This window comes from Lissotriton helveticus, chromosome 9 (genome assembly GCF_964261635.1).
Source record: "Lissotriton helveticus chromosome 9, aLisHel1.1, whole genome shotgun sequence".
In the NCBI taxonomy this organism is placed as follows: Eukaryota; Metazoa; Chordata; class Amphibia; order Caudata; family Salamandridae; genus Lissotriton; species Lissotriton helveticus.
The window spans coordinates 236603550-236622278 of NC_136070.1; the positions used below are offsets into that span (position 1 = coordinate 236603550).

General features: G+C 47.7%; 1 protein-coding gene across 3 annotated transcripts in view; it reads left to right on the forward strand.

Annotated features, from left to right (window-relative positions):
- LOC144781130 (uncharacterized) overlaps window positions 1-18729 on the forward strand; it is a 290550-nt gene that overhangs the window by 253228 nt on the left and 18593 nt on the right. Inside the window, exon 1 of one of the 3 annotated variants that reach the window (XM_078659791.1) lies at window positions 18017-18077. The exons of the other annotated variants lie outside the window; for them this stretch is intronic. Within the exon in view, the coding sequence (XP_078515917.1) occupies window positions 18068-18077 (10 nt within the window). The 5' untranslated portion in view covers window positions 18017-18067. Of the gene's footprint in view, window positions 1-18016; window positions 18078-18729 lie in introns of those variants that run through there. 3 annotated transcript variants of the gene reach the window in all.

Genomic DNA, 18729 nt, shown 5'->3' on the forward strand with positions numbered 1-18729 from the left:
GTCTTGCATCAAAAATCAATAGGCGAATCACACAAACCTGCTGTATGTTTTTTCTATTGCAGTAGATGAATCTCTGTTCTCACCTCATTCCTCATCCCTGATTTACGCCTTCAATATTTTTCTTTACAAGGTTTATACAGGGGTTAGCATTAGGGTGTTTTGTGCTGATGTTATCCGGAGTGCTTGCTGAAGATAAATATACTTAGTGTATGTTATTGTCGTTTCAGGTCTCCTTCCCTGCTGTCCCTTTCCTTTCCTTCCCTCACCTGACTATCCTAGTAGTCTGTGTATATACTCCAGACTCTTGGGGACGTCGTGCGGGGGAAGCCATAGGCAAATCAGCACAATCCCGAAGAGGTACGACGGTGGAGCCTGACAATTCTTTACTAGTACTTTGAGTGTACTTTCTTATGCAGTAATGTTTATTGTTATTTTGCAGCAGTATTATGCAACAGTATTATGAATGAATGGGCATATAATCCACAAGAGTGAATGTGATCCAATGCCTTTTTCCCTCAGATGAAAGGAGTAGAGTACGAACTCTGCTAGGCATGTGCGAACCCTTATTAAACCATGTTAGAATGATTCCACATTAGTGAATGATAACATTACTCCGTTTTTCTTGGAGAACACCTCACATCATATGACCCACTTTACACCAAGTTTGAGCGCACGTCACATTTACTTCCTTCCAAGATACCAGTTATGAAGAGGTTTCTCAGCGCTCCAGTGTCTCATCCCAACCTCCTTCCCCTTGGTGCCACACACAGCTCAGTGTATACACCTAAAAAAAACACATTGTAGCTAAGAAGGGTTCCAGGAGGTATTGGGCCCTAGCATCTCCAGAAAGGAAGACATGGAGCTTCAGGTGAGTGGTCTTGACACATACTCCATACCCATTGCCAGACCCACTCAGACCCTCTCACACTGTCTTAAAGACCCACACAGACACTCATGCCGCCATTCAGAGACTCGTGCAGACACTCTCATACCCACTTATATATCTATTCAGACTCTCACACACCCACTCACAGACCCACTCAGACCCTCTCACACCCATTCACAATTCTGATCAGACACTAACATACCCACTCACAGGCCCACTCAGACACTCATACACCTGCTCACAGAACCACGCAGACAGTCTCACATCTGCTCACAGACATACTCAGACACTCAAAGGCTTACTGGCAGACACACTCAGACACTCTCACACCCACTTACAGACCCACTCAGAAATTCATGTACCTACTCAGCAACTCATGCAAACACTCTCACACCCATTTACAGACCCACTCAAACACTCATGTACCCACTCACAGTCTCCCAAACCTAGTCACAGTCCTAATCAGACACTGACACACCCACTCACAGACACTCATGCGCCCATTGGCAGACTTGCTCAGACATACACATGCACTCACTCACAGACCCACTCAGATACTCTCACAGCCACTCATAAACCCACTCATTCACACAGCCACTCAGACACTGTGACATCTGCTCACAGATCACTCAGAAATTCACATACCCACTGTAATAACTGGGACCACCAGTTCTCCGGGGGGGTAGCTTGGCTCGAGCAGGAAGGCAGCCAGGGGCTTACGTGTAAGGTAGCTACTCAACACTCATCCACTGAGGCAATAAGTGGGCGCAATAATGGAGACCACACCAGTATTTGTGATTGAAAATCAAGGTCTTTTGTGTAGGCTTCAGATCAAAGCAATTCGGGCATTAGCATTTCATTAGCATCTCATTAAGGTGTTTCATTAAAGCGGTACATTAGGCATTCTCATCAGGTGAGCAAAACATCAAATAACACAGCCTGTTGCATTATACTCTTCAGCAGGCTAAGGGGGTACTTTCATAAACCATGGGCTAACATTTCAAGAAGCAGTTATGAACATTTCCTCTTGTAAATATCAACAGTTCAATACCAGTAATCATGTCATCGAAATATCAATGGAGTAAATCAAGCAGTTCAGTTAAGTTCTTTATTTGTTTCGGTGGTTAAAAACCATCATAAAAATCCATAACATTACATGTCCACATATAAACAGACTGAACATTACAATATTAAAAACAAGTTTTAAAAGTTATTATTATTTACAGGTTTTAACCAAAAGAAGGGAGCAGTAAATTCATATCATCCTCCATCAACCCCTTGTATTTCTTAATTTGACCACAATTTTTAAAAAACTCATAATAGCACACAGGGTACGCGTCTCAGTTGCTCTTTGCAGAAATAATAAAGCAGTTTTGGCCTGATGAATTTTTGATTCCTTTAAAATGTCCACCAGGAATCGAAATTTGCCTAGCTAACGTAACGGTAAGTTTCAATTCTATTAAGGACACGGAGGCGAGGATTATGCTTTTCTTTCTCCGCTATTTATTACAATACCAAAAATACAGCAGCCTCAGAAAAGCTTATAAAGGAAAAAAATGCTTATATCACAACATAATAAAGCATTATCCATAAAATAGTCCACAAACAAAAGTCTCTTGAACTACGACTCCCATCATTCCAACGAGGATGATATCCAATGAGTCCTTCCATTATGTCCATGACCAGTATATAAGGAGTCCCTTCTCAGTGTTCCTCCTCTTTCTTCGCGCGAATCACGCTCTCCGGTCATTGGTCTGCCTTGGAACCATCTTTTCCTAGCAGGAAAAAACAACAGCGTAAGCGTTGTAACAGAGGACCAAACGCCGAACCAACGCATTACACAACAACATGAAATACAAATCAAAGGCAGGTTAAAACCATGAAAACCTAGTTACTTACTGACATACGGGCGGGACGTAGCTCGTCGACGTCATGGGTGGGATAATCCTCGCCTCCGTGTCCTTAATAGAATTGAAACTTACCGTTACGTTAGCCAGGCAAATTTCGATTCTATGGCAGGACCGGAGGCTCAGATTATGCTAGTTTAAAGCTTACTTACCACCAAATGAGCAATATCCACCACCGGCTTAAAATAAAACCTCTTAAAGGTGGAATCCGAGGACCAGTCGGCGGCCCGCATTTAATCCTCCAAACGAGCTCCTGCTGTGAAAGCCTTAGAGGCCATGGCCCCCCTGGCAGAGTGAGCTCCAAAACGCTTGGTATCAATACCTGCCTCTTGCATGACCCAGCGCACCCACCTAGCTATAGTGGGAGAGGAGACCGCATGGTGTGGTTTTCGTAAGGCAATCAACAATTGTCTTTCGCCCGGAGGGCGAATGTCCCAAGTCACCTCTTCATAGGCTTTCAGACACTGAACAACACACAACTTGGGAACATCCACGAAAGCCGGATAAGAAATAGACTTCGAGGCCGACTTTGTGCGGCGACCAATCGTAAAGGTGACACCATCCAGTGAAAAAACACGTGCTGAGACATCCAAGGCCCGCACATCGGACACTCTTTAACAGGACACCAAGCACAAGAGCATCGCTAACTTAGCTGAGAGCTCCTTGAAAGACAGGTACCTATTAGGTTGCCAAGAGAGAAAAAGGTTCAACACCACATTGACGTCCCAGAGGACGGAGTATCGCAGTTCCGGAGGCAACGACAACCGGATACCCCGCAGAAGGCAACACACAAAAGGGTGTACCCCAACCGGGAAGCCCTCAACTGGTTGGTGTGCCGCTGAGATGGCAGAACGCATAGCGTTAATCGTGCGGTACGCAAAACCTTTCTCGGCCAATTCCGCCAGAAAATTCAAGACGGGAACAACTCCCGCGACCAGGGGATCCAGACCCCGTCGAAGACACCAACGCACCCACTTAGTCCAAGCGGACTTGTAGCGCTTCGACGTACTGACTGCCCAGGCTTTGGACAACAGTCCCTCAGCCGATCTCGAAAGGCCCGGGAGCGACCAACGTCCCCGGAAAGCCTCCATGCCATGAGATGGAGAGAACCCTGAGCGATAAGAGGATGCGGTTCCTGATCCGGATTGAGAAGCAGGTGTGGAAGCCGGGGGAGTAGGATTGGAAAATCCCAAGAAAGTTCCAGAAGAACTGGAAACCAAACTTGATACCTCCAGAGCGGTGTCACTAGAACCAGCTTCACCACCTGCCGGCGGACCTGAGCCGCCGTCCGCATCACCATCGCAAAAGGGGGAAACGCAAAGGGCTTCTCCTGACTCCAGTCTTGGAGGAAAGCGTCCGTGGCTTCGCCAGCGGATACGGCCTCCAGCTGAAGAACCTCGGAAGTTGATGGTCCAAACGGGACGCAAACAAGTCCACCGAAAACGGACCCCTCAGACCGTGCAACCACCGAAAGACCAGAATATCCAACATCCACAGACTGGAATCCCGAAGGTGACGGGAGTGCCAGTCCGCTATCTGGTTGGCTTGACCCGGCAGGTATTCCGCCGTCACTGATACGTGATGGTCAAGACAGTAATCCCAAAACTCCTTCGCCAAATTCGCCAGAGCGCGGGATCTCGAACCTCCTAGATGGTTCACGTAGCGAACCGCGGACACATTGTCCATTTTCAGCAGGACACACGACCTCGCAGAGTCGCCGGTCCAGCAGCGTACTGCAAACGAACCCGCCAGAAGCTCCAGACAGTTGAAATGTAACTTCTGTTCTTCTAGCGACCAGGTGCCGCCTGTGGAAAAATCCCCACAGCCTGCTGGTGTCCGACTCGATAATGAGGTCCGGAGCTGACCCGAAAATTGCTCGGCCATTCCAGGCCTCCATGTGTGACAGCCACCACGACATTTCGGCCTTCACCTCCTCCGAGAGGGGAACCGACTGATCGTAAGACACGCCTCTGTGCAAATGGTACGCCTTGAGGCGCTGAAGGGCCCTGTAATGAAGTGGGCCCGGAAAGATAGCCTGGATCGAGGATGACAGGAGGCCCAACACCCTGGCGACGTGCCGCAAGGATGTGTGAAACTTGGTCACAGTCTGACGCAAGACATGCCTGATCCTGGACAACTTCCTCGACGGGAGGCTGAGAGTAGCTGCGACGGAGTCTATGACGAACCCCAAGAACTCCACTCTCTGTAAAGGAACGAGGACCGACTTGACCCCATTGATGATAAAACCGAGCTCCTGAAGCAAAGCCACCGTCTGGCGCAGATGAGCAAGTAACATGTCCGGGCACTGCGCCATCAGCAAAATGTCGTCCAAATAGACGATCATGCGAACACCCTGCCCTCGCAGGAACTCCACCACGGGGTGCAGCACCTTCGTGAAACACCACGGGCCGAGGAAAGACCGAACGGGAGGGCGGTGAACTCGAACACCTGTTCCTTCCAGAGGAACTGAAGGAAAGGACGATGAGGCGGGTAGATCGGAACCACGAGGTAAGCGTCCTTGAGGTCCAGCCGTACCAACCAATCTCGCGGGAGGAGGATGTCTCGAAGAAGATGAATCCCCTCCATCTTGAAATGACGGTAGATCAACCAACTGTTGAATTCCTTCAGGTTGATCACCGGACGTCGCCCCCCACCGGGCTTGTCGACCAGAAACAGATTGCTGAGGAAACCTGAAGGATGCCGAGTTGAGCGACGAATGGCCCCTTTGCGGAGGAGCTCCGAGACCTCTTCGTCTATCAACTGGGCGTCGGCCATTGAAAAGGTTATAGGAGGGGGGGTACCCACCTGAGAGGGTTGGTCGTAAAATTCGATATGGAACCCGCGGACGGTTTGCAACACCCATGCATCCGCTGTAAGTTCCTCCCATGCCCCCAGAAATGCCGCTAAACGGCCCCCAATTCGAACCTGCTCTGCAGGAATAACACTCACCTGCTGAGTTATTGTTGCCGGGGTTTTTCCTGAAGCCTCGTCCACCGAAGCGCTGACCCCTTGTAGGGTAGACGGAGTTGAAGTTGGCAGAGGTGTTGTACTGCCCTCGCCCGGAGCCTTGTCCTCGATTACCGGTGTGATGACCACCGCGGCCGGTCGCGCGGCCCCCACCGCGACAGCCCCTTGGGAGAAACGCTGCTGGAAAACGCCCTTGATACTCTTCTGGGCTTTATCCAGCGAAGTGAAAGTGGAAACGAACTTGCCCAGCTCCTTAATGAATGGCTCTCCAAAGAGCCCGCCCTGAGCAACCGCTCCCGCCTCCGAAGAGGCCAGGTCTCCCAACTTTGGATCTAATTTAATTAAGAACGACCTATGACGCTCGGTCGAGAGGGTACAGTTGGCGTTACCCAAAAAGATAACCACCCTCTGCGCCCAATTCGACAAGACGTCGGGAGAAATGGCGGTCCCGGTAACTTTCGCCTCCTCCGCCATGTCGAGTATTTTAGTAATAGGCCCTACCGCATCCAGCAACTTGTCCTGGCACGACCGCCAGGAACGGTCGATGCCTTTGCGTGGATCCTTCATGAACTTGGCGAGGAACGTCGCCATCTTGGAATCTAGATCTGGCGTCACGGCCACCTTGCCTTCCAACGTGGGCCTAGGGCATTCTCCACGGAGGCACCCCCTGGCCTCTTTCTCCAGAGGCTTGCGCAACCGGCTGGCCACGAACTTTGCCACCTTGTCACCCGGGGTCCAGGCCGCGGACCGCGGATGAATGATCTCATCCGGGTCCAGCATGCCTGAGCCAACCCGAGGCAACTCGGCCGCCGAGCCCGAAGGTCGCCAAGAGCGCACGGAATCTTCCTCCTCGTCCGAGTCCGGGGAATCTCCCGGGGACGACGGAGCAGTCTCCGAAGCCACCACTGAAGCAGGGACCGAAGGCTGGTCAGGCGTGGAAGCGGACGCCTTTGCCAAGAAAGCGTCCCTCAGACGCTCAAAGGCTCCCTTATCCACACCCTGAGCACCCTCCGAGAACCCCTCTCTGCAGGGCTTCTTAGAAGGAGGGGGGCCCTCACCTGATGGACCCGGGAGGGAAAAGAGCTGTTGCCCTCCCTGTGCTTGGGCTAGCTTAGCGCACTCTCCCACGATGCGCGCTGAGAGGCGTTCTTCCATAGGGGTCACCACCTCAGTGACGCAACGATAAATGGAGCTATCCACTGCTTGGTAAAACTCCTCGTCCTGCAAATAGGAGTGCGAGTCATCGTCGTAATACTCGCCCTGTTCCATGATGCGAATTCAGGAACCTCACACACCACCCAACGTGGGGCGTTTGAAAAAGTTTTGGGCAGGCCGGAGGACTGCAATTAGATTTTTCGCGCCAGGGACTGGCCGCAATAGGGTGCACTCAACCCCCACAGCGCGCCGACCCACCGCAAGGGACCAGGTCAGCCCACCTCACCACGCGCTACCACACCAGTCAGAAGCGAGTGCAGGTCTTGCCAACAGGCGTCAAAACGCGGCACCAACCGCAATACGGACCCCACGGGGCGTACAAAAGGGGAATAAAGGGGCTACAGACCCGGGAACCGGGCGTTCAGTGAGGAGGCTCGAGGGCAAGGCTCCGCGTCCGTTGATCTCCAGCACGGCACCTCCCCCAAGGGAAAGTTCCGCGCTGGGACCAACGAGACCGACAGTGCCCTCTAGCGGCCAACAGCGCACCGCACCACAACGGGAATCAGAGGCACGTAAGAAGCGAAACGGCGCTTCCGTGACTCGCCTGGGGCTCTGTGAAGAGAAACATGCAGCAGAGACCCAGCAGCCCCATAAAATAAACAACAACAATCCACCCCAAAGCAGTATAACACAACTCTGGGAGAGAAGAAAAAACACTTAACTGGCTGCGGAGCAGCGAAGAAAGAGGAGGAACACTGAGAAGGGACTCCTTATATACTGGTCATGGACATAATGGAAGGACTCATTGGATATCATCCTCGTTGGAATGATGGGAGTCGTAGTTCAAGAGACTTTTGTTTGTTGACTTTTTTATGGATAATGCTTTATTATGTTGTGATATAAGCATTTTTTTCCTTTATAAGCTTTTCTGAGGCTGCTGTGTTTTTGGTATTGTAATAAATAGCGGAGAAAGAAAAGCATAATCTGAGCCTCCGGTCCTGCCATAGAATCTTCGGCGCGGCATTTTATAAAAAGAACAAAATAATACAAAATGAAGGGTGTCCTGCGGAGACCTATTGTCGCAGCCGCAGGCACCCTTCTGCTCAATTGTTAATGTAAAACCAGACGGGTAGGCTAAAATATTGTGTAACAAGTTGAGCCTAAAACGAGTCATTAAAAACCTCTCATGTTGGCTGTAGATTAAAAAAAGATACGATTCCATACCCATTTCATTGCTTACAAGCAAGTGGGCTACTACTGAGGATTTATTAGAATCAAGTTCATTCCTCCTGTATTCGTATTTTTGTAACAGCTGCTTTTGAACATAATATTTGCAAGAGCTATCCACATTTGAGGGGGTCAGAAAATAACATTTGCTGGTCAATATACTCTAGGGTATCTTTAATGTATTTTAACCAGGGGATATGCAACCATCTGTCTCCCCGGAGACAATCCTTAATGATCTGTCTTGTCAATTCAGCATTTGGGTTTAGCCATATTCTAAGCCAGGTCAAAATTGGTCTCACTCTAATCAGGTCAGATATATATGGAGTACCCAGCTCTTTATGTGTGACTGCTGCCGGGATGCTCTATAAGCTTTAATAGTTTCTTTAAAAATTTGTCTTCCTCCACTTGTATCTGATGTGCATCCCTAAAACCCCACACCTCTGCCCCGTAGGTGGCTTTGGAGGTACTGACCGCTCTATACAGTGTCATCACCTGTTCAGGAGACCAACGTCCCATCCTTCGTGCAAAGTTTAGTATAGCCCCGTTTGCTGAAACAAGTTTCCTGGACCTTTCCTCAATCAGTGGGGCAAACTTAATCTTTTCATCAAACAGGAGACCCAGGTATGGGAAGGTGGTCACAGTGTCCAAAACATGAGTTCCTTATTTGAACACCAATCTCTTGTGAGGTTTTTTCCCTGCCACCATGATGAAAGTCTTGGTTAGATTGACAGAAAGATCCAGATTCCTCATGAATTCAGCAAAACCAGTAATTAGGCGCTGAAGACTCACCGCAGTTCGAGCGAGGAGGACCGCGTCATCCGCGTACAACAGTACCGGTATATGGCACGATCCCACTCTTGGGCAGTCAGTTCCCAGTGTCAGCAGGGCACTCACTAGGTCATTTATGTAAAGAGAAAATAGGAATGGAGCCAGGATGCACCCCTGCCTCACCCCGCCAGAGCACGGGAAAGGATCGGTACTCACCCCCCCCGCGCTATAGCGGACCTTGGCAGTGGTGTTCCAATGCAGTTCCTTGAGTATATTAATCAAATCTGGATCGATTCCCAATCCAAACATAATTGCCCAGAGTTTAGCTCTATTAACATTATCAAATGCCGCTGCCAGGTCCATAAATCCCATATAGAGAGTCCCGTCATCTGACTTGATATATTTAGCTGCTAAAAGATATAAGTTGAGACATTGGTCACTTGTAGACCTGCCTGTCTGAAAGCCATACTGGGTGTCCACCAAGGTGTTATGGGTACCAGTCCACTCTATCAGGCGGTTGAGAATTGCCCTGCCTAATACTTTGGCTGAGACATCAATCAGCGAGATTGGTCTGTAACACTGTGGATTGTCCCTGCAGCCTTTCTTGTATATGGGGACAATCACAGCTGTTGACCAAGATCTTGGTAAACCGGATTTAATTGCGGCATTAAGTACACAAGTCATAATCGGTGCCCATAGATCAGTATTACTTAAAAATAGGTCTGGGGGAGTGCCGTCCGGGCCTGGTGCCTTATTACGCGTCAGCCCTGACACTGCTATTAGAACTTCCGACAGAGAAAATTATAAATCGGTTGCCCTGGGTCCCTCCCACCTCCCATCCACAATAACTACCTCCTGTTGATTATACAGGGTTTTAAAGTGGTTAATCCATTGGTCTGGTAGTATATTGGTACTGATTACTGGTGAGCTTGAGTCTTGGTGACAGGGCCTATTTATAATTCTCCAAAATTGGGCGTAATCCCTATTTTCGCCTGCTTCTGTAAGGTCTACCCAGACTTCCTTTTGAAGAGCACTCTTCCTTCTCTTGACCTGCATTTTGTAATTCTGTCTACAGTGGGCGACTTCATTCTTGTCTCTCGGGGCCCTCTTTAGACTTAATGCCCTCGAGCAGTTTGTATCGAACCATCTTGGTGAGGATAGTTCCTTGATCGGCCTTTTAGTTTTTAATAGCCCATCCACTATTTTGGTTAGAGATTCATAAGCCAGAACCACTCCTCTACCTTCTATCGCAAGATCTAGGCAGGTCTCTATATGTTCTTTCCCTTTGCCCACTAGGTTGGTGTAGAAATCTTGCGGGTTGATCATTCCCCACCTTATGCGCCTCCCTTGATCCGTTGGTTGGATAACAGTGCTTCCTCCCATGTTTTTTGCTGGTAGATCATTGTATTTAATTTCCAGGAAGAGGGGATTATGATCGCTCCAGGGGCTCCACTCCGTTCTTGCTCCTATAATCTGGTCTTTCGCAAAGGCAGAGATTACTATAAAGTCTATTATAGACGCACAGCCTCTACCTTTGAATGTGGGTATGGGAGTCTCCCGGGCTTTCAACGGCTCCAGATCCATTGTATGGGTAAGCGCATAGCTGTCTAGTAGCTTCATCAATAATGTGCCCTCCTTATTGTGTTCAAAATGGGGACCGTTTTCTACAGGGCAGGAGGACCAATCCAGAGAGATGGGGAGTAACTTGGGGCACAAATGACAGTTAAAGTCCCCCATCAACAAAATAGTTGGTTCAAGCCCTCCCTGCCTTAGATCTGTCTCCTCGTTAAGCCTACTCTCAAGCTCAAGCAGAGTAGGGAAGTTTCCATCACTTGAACCCGGGTTATAGAAGTTTAAAATCAGAAGTCTCTGCCCCTGCCCTTGCAGTAAGACTGCTTGTAATGTATCTGACGCCCAGTCCGGTTGTGACCAGGTGCCCTTTACATCTAGATCTACATATATCACTAAGCCTCCTTTTGCTCTCCCAGAATTCACTTCTTTGGCTGATCTAAAAAAACATTTATAGCCCTCCAGTTGACAGGAGTCTGAATCTCGCGCCCATGTCTCTTGTAGAGCTATAATATTGAAGCCCGAGTCTAGCTCTTTTCCTCTTATCCTCCCCCCAACAGAAATCACGAATCCCTAAAATGAGTAACCCAGTAACTCAACACTTAAGATATGATTTAAAAATACTTGGGCCCCAGTCCCCCTTCTTCCTACGGCACTAGCTTGGGATCACAGAATCATTTAAAGTCTTGAAACACAGGATATCAGTCCAAAACCACACTAAACAGTACCTGACTCATTATGTCCGTGCCAAGGGGGATGGCCCGACCCGTCCCTGGACGTCCCCGGATGGCCACAGACGGCCCGCCCTTTGCCCGGGCTTCGCCCGGCGCTGCCCGCGAGCGTCCCGCGGGACGAGGGACTGGCGCTGCCTTTATGCACCTCCTGGCGCTGTTGAGGGCGTCAGCTGGTGGTGGGAGGGGCCCAGCGGTGCCAAGCCCGGCCGGGAAACAGGTGGAGCAAGGCCCGGCCCTTTGCTGCTGGTGCTGCGCTGCGGCGGAGCTGAGCCCGGCCGTGAAGATGAAAATTCCAGGAACCAAAGACAAAGACAACCCCACAGAACTCGGCCCTGGCGCTGCCTTTATGCGCCTCCTGGCGCTGTTGAGGGCGTCAGCTGGTGGTGGGAGGGGCCCGGCGGAGCCAAGCCCGGCCGGGAAACAGGCGGAGCAAGGCCCGGCCCTTTGCTGCTGGTGCTGCGCTGCGGCGGAGCTGAGCCCGGCCGTGAAGATGAAAATTCCAGGAACCAAAGACAACCCCCACAGAACTCGGCCCTGGCGCTGCCTTTATGCGCCTCCTGGCGCTGTTGAGGGCGTCAGCTGGTGGTGGGAGGGGCCCGGCGGAGCCAAGCCCGGCCAGGAAACAGGCAGAGCAAGGCCCGGCCCTTTGCTGCTGTTGCAGCGCTGCGGCGGAGCTGAGCCCGGCCGTGAAGATGAAAATTCCAGGAACCAAAGACAAAGACAACCCCCAATCAAGCAGTATCATAACACAACCCCATCAGGATTCATTGAAGCCCGCCCCTGCTAGAAATTCAGTGCAGGGAAATATTATACCACTCAGCAGGCTTAAAAGCAGGTAATCAGACAGGCACTGTTACTTCAGTATGAGCCTGGCTTCAGGCATGCACAGTCAACCGGTATTGAGGCATCTGTGGGTTTAACTGAGGCCTCTTGGTCAGTGGAGGCTCATTGGGGCCAACGGGGCCCAGTCTCAATGCTCCCCAGGGGAGGGGCGAACTCAGGGCCTTGCCCGGCCTTCCGCCCTCCTCTCCGGGGGTTACCTGTAATCTTCGGCCCTCCGGGGCCCTTGCGTAGACTCTAGGTGAGGGGAGGGGTTCCAGCCCTCCCGGGGCCTCACACTACCCGGCGCGGTGCTGGGACAGCTTTCGAGCACCGGCGCCAGGGGCGAGGCGGGATCAACGTGTGGGGCAGATTGGAGGAGGCTCTCTGGGTGCCGGGACTTGAGTCGGAAAACCCGGTGCAGGCAGCCAATGGCTGCGCGGCTGTGGCGGGGGCGCGGCCGATGATGCGGCGGCGCTCCCCGTCACGTGATGCGGGCCACAGAGGCTTCAGGCCCAGCGCGGCCTGGTGCACTTGAGGCGGCGGCCTTCTCCTTGCATACGGGGGCCGCCGAGGGAGGTAGGATGATGTGCCACTTCACCGGAGCGCTGGGGGCCTATAAGGCGGGGGACTTCCGGCCCAGCGCGGCCTGCAGAGGGTTTCGGCGGCCCACTCCTGGCACCATTCACAGACCCATTCAGGCACTCACAAACCCAATCAGACACTCTCACACCTACTCACCAACTCACACGCCCACAAACACATTCTCTCATATACCCTCAAAACTACTTAGACATCTACTCACATACTCACACAACCACTCACACACCCATACAACCACTCACACATACCCATTTAACCACTTACACACCATACAGCCACTCATACACCTGCTAACAGTCCAATACAATCACTCACATACCCACTGATAAACCTATACAGACACTCACATAAGAACACTCACAGCTCCATACAACCACTCACACACCCACAGTCATACAGTCACTCAGATGACATATGTTAGAAATAGCATCACTCATAAGTAGTACAGAAACAAATGTAATTTAACTTATACAGTAGCTTAATATATATGTTCAAGTCTCAGAAATGTTTATGAAGGACTCACACTCACTGGATAATGTCATCAGGGATTTCATTTGAGATGTCATCAGTGACCTCACTGACTATGTCATGAGAGATATGATATGTGAGATCATAAGCAGTTCATTGCGGGGCATAAGTTAAAGTTATCTCAGGTAACTATTGATATCAGGAAATCCGTTCTAAGGTTTTGTGCAGGTAAAATCTGAGCCTAACTATACTGTCCCTGTAAAATGTGGTTTTTTTCTGTGAATTTCAAAGGTTTTTTAATTTGATTTCCTAACTGTAACTTCCCTGTAACCATCAGTTTTTTTTCAGTGAATTTCTACAGCTTTTTTAATGTTAAGTCTGAACTATTTTCTTAATGTATTTATCGTACAACACATACATACAATGGAACCAAAAACTAAAATATAAGACAGAAATACATGTGTGGCACAGCAAAGTTACCAGAAAAGAAAAAGATAAGTAACTAAAAGACAAAGAAAGAGAAATTACACAGACAAGTTACACTTCAAAAACAGATTGCGTATCGGGCTTTGCAGAACAGATCGAGGGCCTTATACAGCATTTGATAAATAACCAGCATTTAACCTGCCGTTTCATCGCCAGTATAGTTGCCAGATATCCTTGGGCCTGGAAGTAATTGGCTGCAGGGAAAAGTTCAATTCAGAGTTAATATCACAACAGGACAGATCTTTTAGCCAGGCTGCCACCATCGGGGGAGTGAGAGCTAGGAGTGGGTTTTTTAGTGAACACAGGAAGAAATGGCCCTCAGGCTGGTGTGCGTTATGGTCTTAAGAATCTGGGTAGATACCGTGCTGCCAGGTTGGGAGATTTACCCGATAATCCCCAGATTTGTGTGGGTCGAAAGATCCACACTGGAAAGTATGCACTGTCCTGGACACACGTTGTGAGGGTATAACAAAGTTATTACAAATGTTATCTCAGTTCAAACAAAGTGGTGGTCGACACCCGTGTAGGTTTGGAGAAACAGGTTTTTTATATATCACAAAGCAACGACTGTATTAAGCCAAACAACCAGCTGACACGTGTTTCGTCACAAGGAGTTATCCCATGACTCTTCAGGGATGTTCCGAGTCGGAAGGAGTAGGAGAGCAGGTCCCTAGTGACCGGTGAAAATTCCAACCCGGTCTAGGGTATGCGACGTGTTTGAGAAAAGGACGTGATGTCCGTGGGCTGTGGTGTCACCAAATGCGGCCAAATCAGATGAGTGATGGCAGCCAATAGATGAGTAGCGCCCAGGTGTGGGCGGATGGGTGTTCAGTATCAGCACGTGCAGTGGGTTAGGAGCGCCAGGATGTGGCGAGTATAGGGTATGCCGGGGAGTAGAACAGGTTTGGCGGTCCGTGTGGGGACGTCCAGTGTCAGCAAGTGGAAAATAGGTGAAAGCGCCAGGATAAGGCGGGTATATGGTATGCTGGGGAGTGAAGGCAGGTAAAGAGGTCCTAGTAGGGACGCGTAGGTACAAGCGTACAATTTAGAGTTAATATCACAACAGGACAGATCTTTTAGCCAGGCTTCCACCATCGGGGGAGTGCGAGCACCCCAGTGAGGTTAGGTTTCATTTGGCTGGAAGTGAGGCTATAGCAGTAAAATGACATCATCCTAGTAGTAATGGCCAGTCATACCCCAACAAAGCCACTATGGGGTCCAGTGCATGAGGTCATTCAACCATGAGCTAGAGACAATTGTCAGGAGCTGGTAATGATTAGATCATCTACTAAGGTGCTGTGAGGAGGTGTCATACTACCAGACATAGTTGTGACCGGCTGCTGCTTCTTGCGTAAAGATAAATTCCCCCGATTGACTACCCCTTGAAGTATCTGTATTACTGTGTGTTCCTGAAGAAGGTGATTTGAAGTAATCAATGTTCACACCGAAAAGTACGTTGACCATTTTTGGAAAAGTGACCCCAGTCCACAACGCTGCAATGGATAAAAATCAAAAATGCTTTTCGTTGTTGTTTGTCCAGTGTATGTGTAGAATGCTAGGTCATAGTATGAATGTAATGTATGAATGTAGTGTATGATAGGGAGTGACTTTGGATGTTTGTCTGAGAAAGTGGAGTATTATATGGGGGTTATTCTGATTTTATGTAAAATTTAACATTATTTTCTTTATTGTGAGAAACATGTCTGTCACAGTACATGGAAGAAAATGTTAAAATGGTAAAATAGACTTGATTATGAGATGTGTTTACCGAGGCCAATGAATATGATAAAATCGAAGAAAGATTTGTAAGATATGCGAAAAGAAATACAGATCAAGTGGGTACTTTCTCCAATATAGTGAAAAAAAGAAAGGATCTGAGGAAAAAAAACACCAGATTGATTTCCTAAACCTGGTGGATGCTATTGAAGGTGACAAATTTGCGGTACCAGTTTGTTGTCAGAAGAGGTTTTATCAAGTTCGATTACAATCTACATAAAACTGACAAAGATGAATGGGTGCTTTGTTATTGTGTGAAAGCATAACAGCTGTTCATTGTCTAGCCTGGGGTACCACCTCATGTTAACCACTGTTGCTGCATAATAAAGGAAGTCCAGGCTGCTCTGGCTGGGCTCTTTAAGAACCTGTCAGAGCAGTGGTAGAAAGCAGGGAGCACCCCTTCTGGAGAAGAGGTAAAGAAAGGGGCAGAGAGCGGTCGAGGTGGGTGTGCGCCTGGATACCGTATATTTTTTATTTTTTTAATGGACAGGGAGGAGTGGACATGTAATGTACAGCTGCACTACTCATCCTCTGCTCCCTACGTAGCAGTTGGAATCAGGGGCTGATGATTTTGGAGGCCATACATAACCTAAAGTTATAGACGGGTATATAGTAAATTAAGGGGGTATTTTTCACCTTGGGATTCTGAGTGACATCATAGACAATTTGACCTTTGATCTTGTCTATTTCATGTCACTGAAAAAATCCCTCAATGATAAAGATTACTGTAATTCACTACTACCCTTCTATATAATTCAGTACATGTGCTTATGTCTCTAATGGATGTTGGATTCATACACAATCAATATTTTGAGTCACAGGAATGTGTAGATGACTAAATACAGAAAGTTGGAATGAGGCAGCGATTAGATGGTTCATTCTACTCGTTGAACAATTGCTCAGAACTTTTTAAAAATACCACTGAGTGGATGTTTACCCTGAGGGAGTGGCATTAAGTTTCTGCCTTAATAATACTGTGGAAAGCACTGACGATTAACCCAGCATTTTTCATGAAAGGAGCAATGACGTAGACGAGGGAGGTTCACAACCTTGAAAGTCTGCAGCTGGTGATGCCTTCCTCTGGTTTATTGCATGGGAGGCAGGGAGCTCCTGCACTAGGATCTGCTTTCTGTGCATGATCCAACCCCAGATCCAGAAAAATTAACATAATTATTTTAATTAAAAATAATCTCAATTATTCTCCATTGCACTAATGTAACCGTTTATATCTAGCTCATACTGATGTGCTGTGCCACCACCTGACAGCATTAAATTACTCAAACTGCCTTTGATAGGGCGGGGTCTTGCCTAAGGGGCGCACACCCATAGCCAGCGCTCTATATAAATAACAAACTCTCAGGAAAGCTTTCAGATTCTTGACTGACCATCCATTCAGGTAAGAGATGAGCTCTGTGGTTTGTGTCTGTGGAAACTCTCTGATGTGGGTGCATGTTTCAAAGTCTTGATGCAATTGTACATATGTAGGTACATGCATAATTTAGGCGTCAGTAGTACTCGTTAGCATGTTTTTGATATATTTATCTGTGCTAGCTGAATTTTTTGAGTTGATTTTTTAAGTTAGAACTTTGTGTGTATACTAAAAGAAAATGCACGTCGCTGGAGAAACTAGACAACTCCATGTGTTTCATTCAAAGAAATTTTGTTGGGGAAGAAGGAAAAAGGTGTTTGGAACTGCTCACACAAATATTTTTGCCATTCGTCTGGTAAAGAGATTTGAAAACTGAAGCAGGCAGATTGCTGCCACAGTTATTAACTTTAACAATATTGTAATTTCTTTTATCCAATGTTTCACCTCAGGAATAGAACCTAAATTGCCGTCCAAAGCCCCCCCTGCCCTCCTAGCGGCCATCTTGGTACACCTTGGCATCTCTCAATTCAATTCTAAGGGCTTGTTATCTCCTCTGACATGTTCCACAAATGCCGCCGTGTCCAAAACCCAATTACTGATCCCCACACTTTCCGAAATTGTCTTTCCCTATTTTCAATCTCATTAGCTAACTTCTCCATGCTCAAGAGTGTCATATCCTTTGTCCCGTAAGGACATTATCGTCTTACCTTTGGCCCCACATAGTGGGCAGATGGTTTCTGTGTGGGTCCTAGTGACATCACCAACGCACATTTGTTGTGTGTCGCCTACTAAAAGTAGTTAGGAGCTTGTACAGAGACAAAGGAAGACAAGATGTGAGATACAGCGACTGCCCAGGTTCACACAATCCGATTAAGATGATTTTCTGGAATATACTTCAGGTTTTCTGATTTCTGAGCCTTTGATTTAGCCAATAAACTGAAATTTATCTGCACATTTATGCAAATATCAATAATTACAGATAGTAAATACATGCGACCTAAGCATTAAACGGGAAAGAGACATTCCACTATCGTGTTTTCAGCTGTAAAAATAATCAAATGCAACTAGGTTGACATAATTTAAATCTTACCAGATGCATAATTCTTTGCGGCAGTGTTAGTGTGTGTTCGCAGCTCCTGTCAGGTATTAGGGATACAAATATGCCCACAGCCCTTGTGCTGCGTCTGGGGTTATGTTATTACTGCTTAATAGTTCGCCACAGTTCAAAGATTACGTTTCCTGTTCATTGTTTTGTTTTCTCTGATGGACTTTTTTTCCTTCACAGACCCTTGTGTTTTATCCTTAGTGCCATCGAACCACAACCTTGAAAGTCATGGACCACTGTAAGTGCTTGTTGCTCTTAATTTCTGCTTGTCATGACACAATCTCAACCTTTATTTTCTCTGAAGTTGTTGAAGGTTTATTGGCAATTTAAATAAATCACATCAGCCCAAATCAGTGACCCACCATAATAAACCAATGCAAAATAGATGCATTAAAAATTTAATAACGTGTTCATAATAATCTCAAACTAAATTAATAACCATTGTACTATGGTAATACAGCAATAATGTAAATACATTTGATTATTCTGCAATACAATCATAGAAACAGTGTAGTAATGAAGGGTTAGGTGGAACTGTGCTCACGCAATAACAACATGAATGTTCATTTATACTGGTGAGCCTTCATCATATGAGCGCTTGAGTGCACTAGCTAGATTTTCTCCTGTTTATGTGAAGCTAGTTGCCTGGACTTTAATTTTACTCTTGAATCTTTGCAGGTTTACAGGCAGATTATACAAAATGGCAGCACATTCAAATACTCGATCATTGATCTTCGAGCCAAACTGAGCAAAAGGCCAATTGGTGTTCAATACAATCAATTTGACCCATTTTGATGCTATAAGTGTCAAAGTTGTTGAAATAGTCCACAAATTGACAGGGAAGTGGGTTGGCCCCACTGGTGAGACTCTTTCTAGCCAGTAGGGTTAGT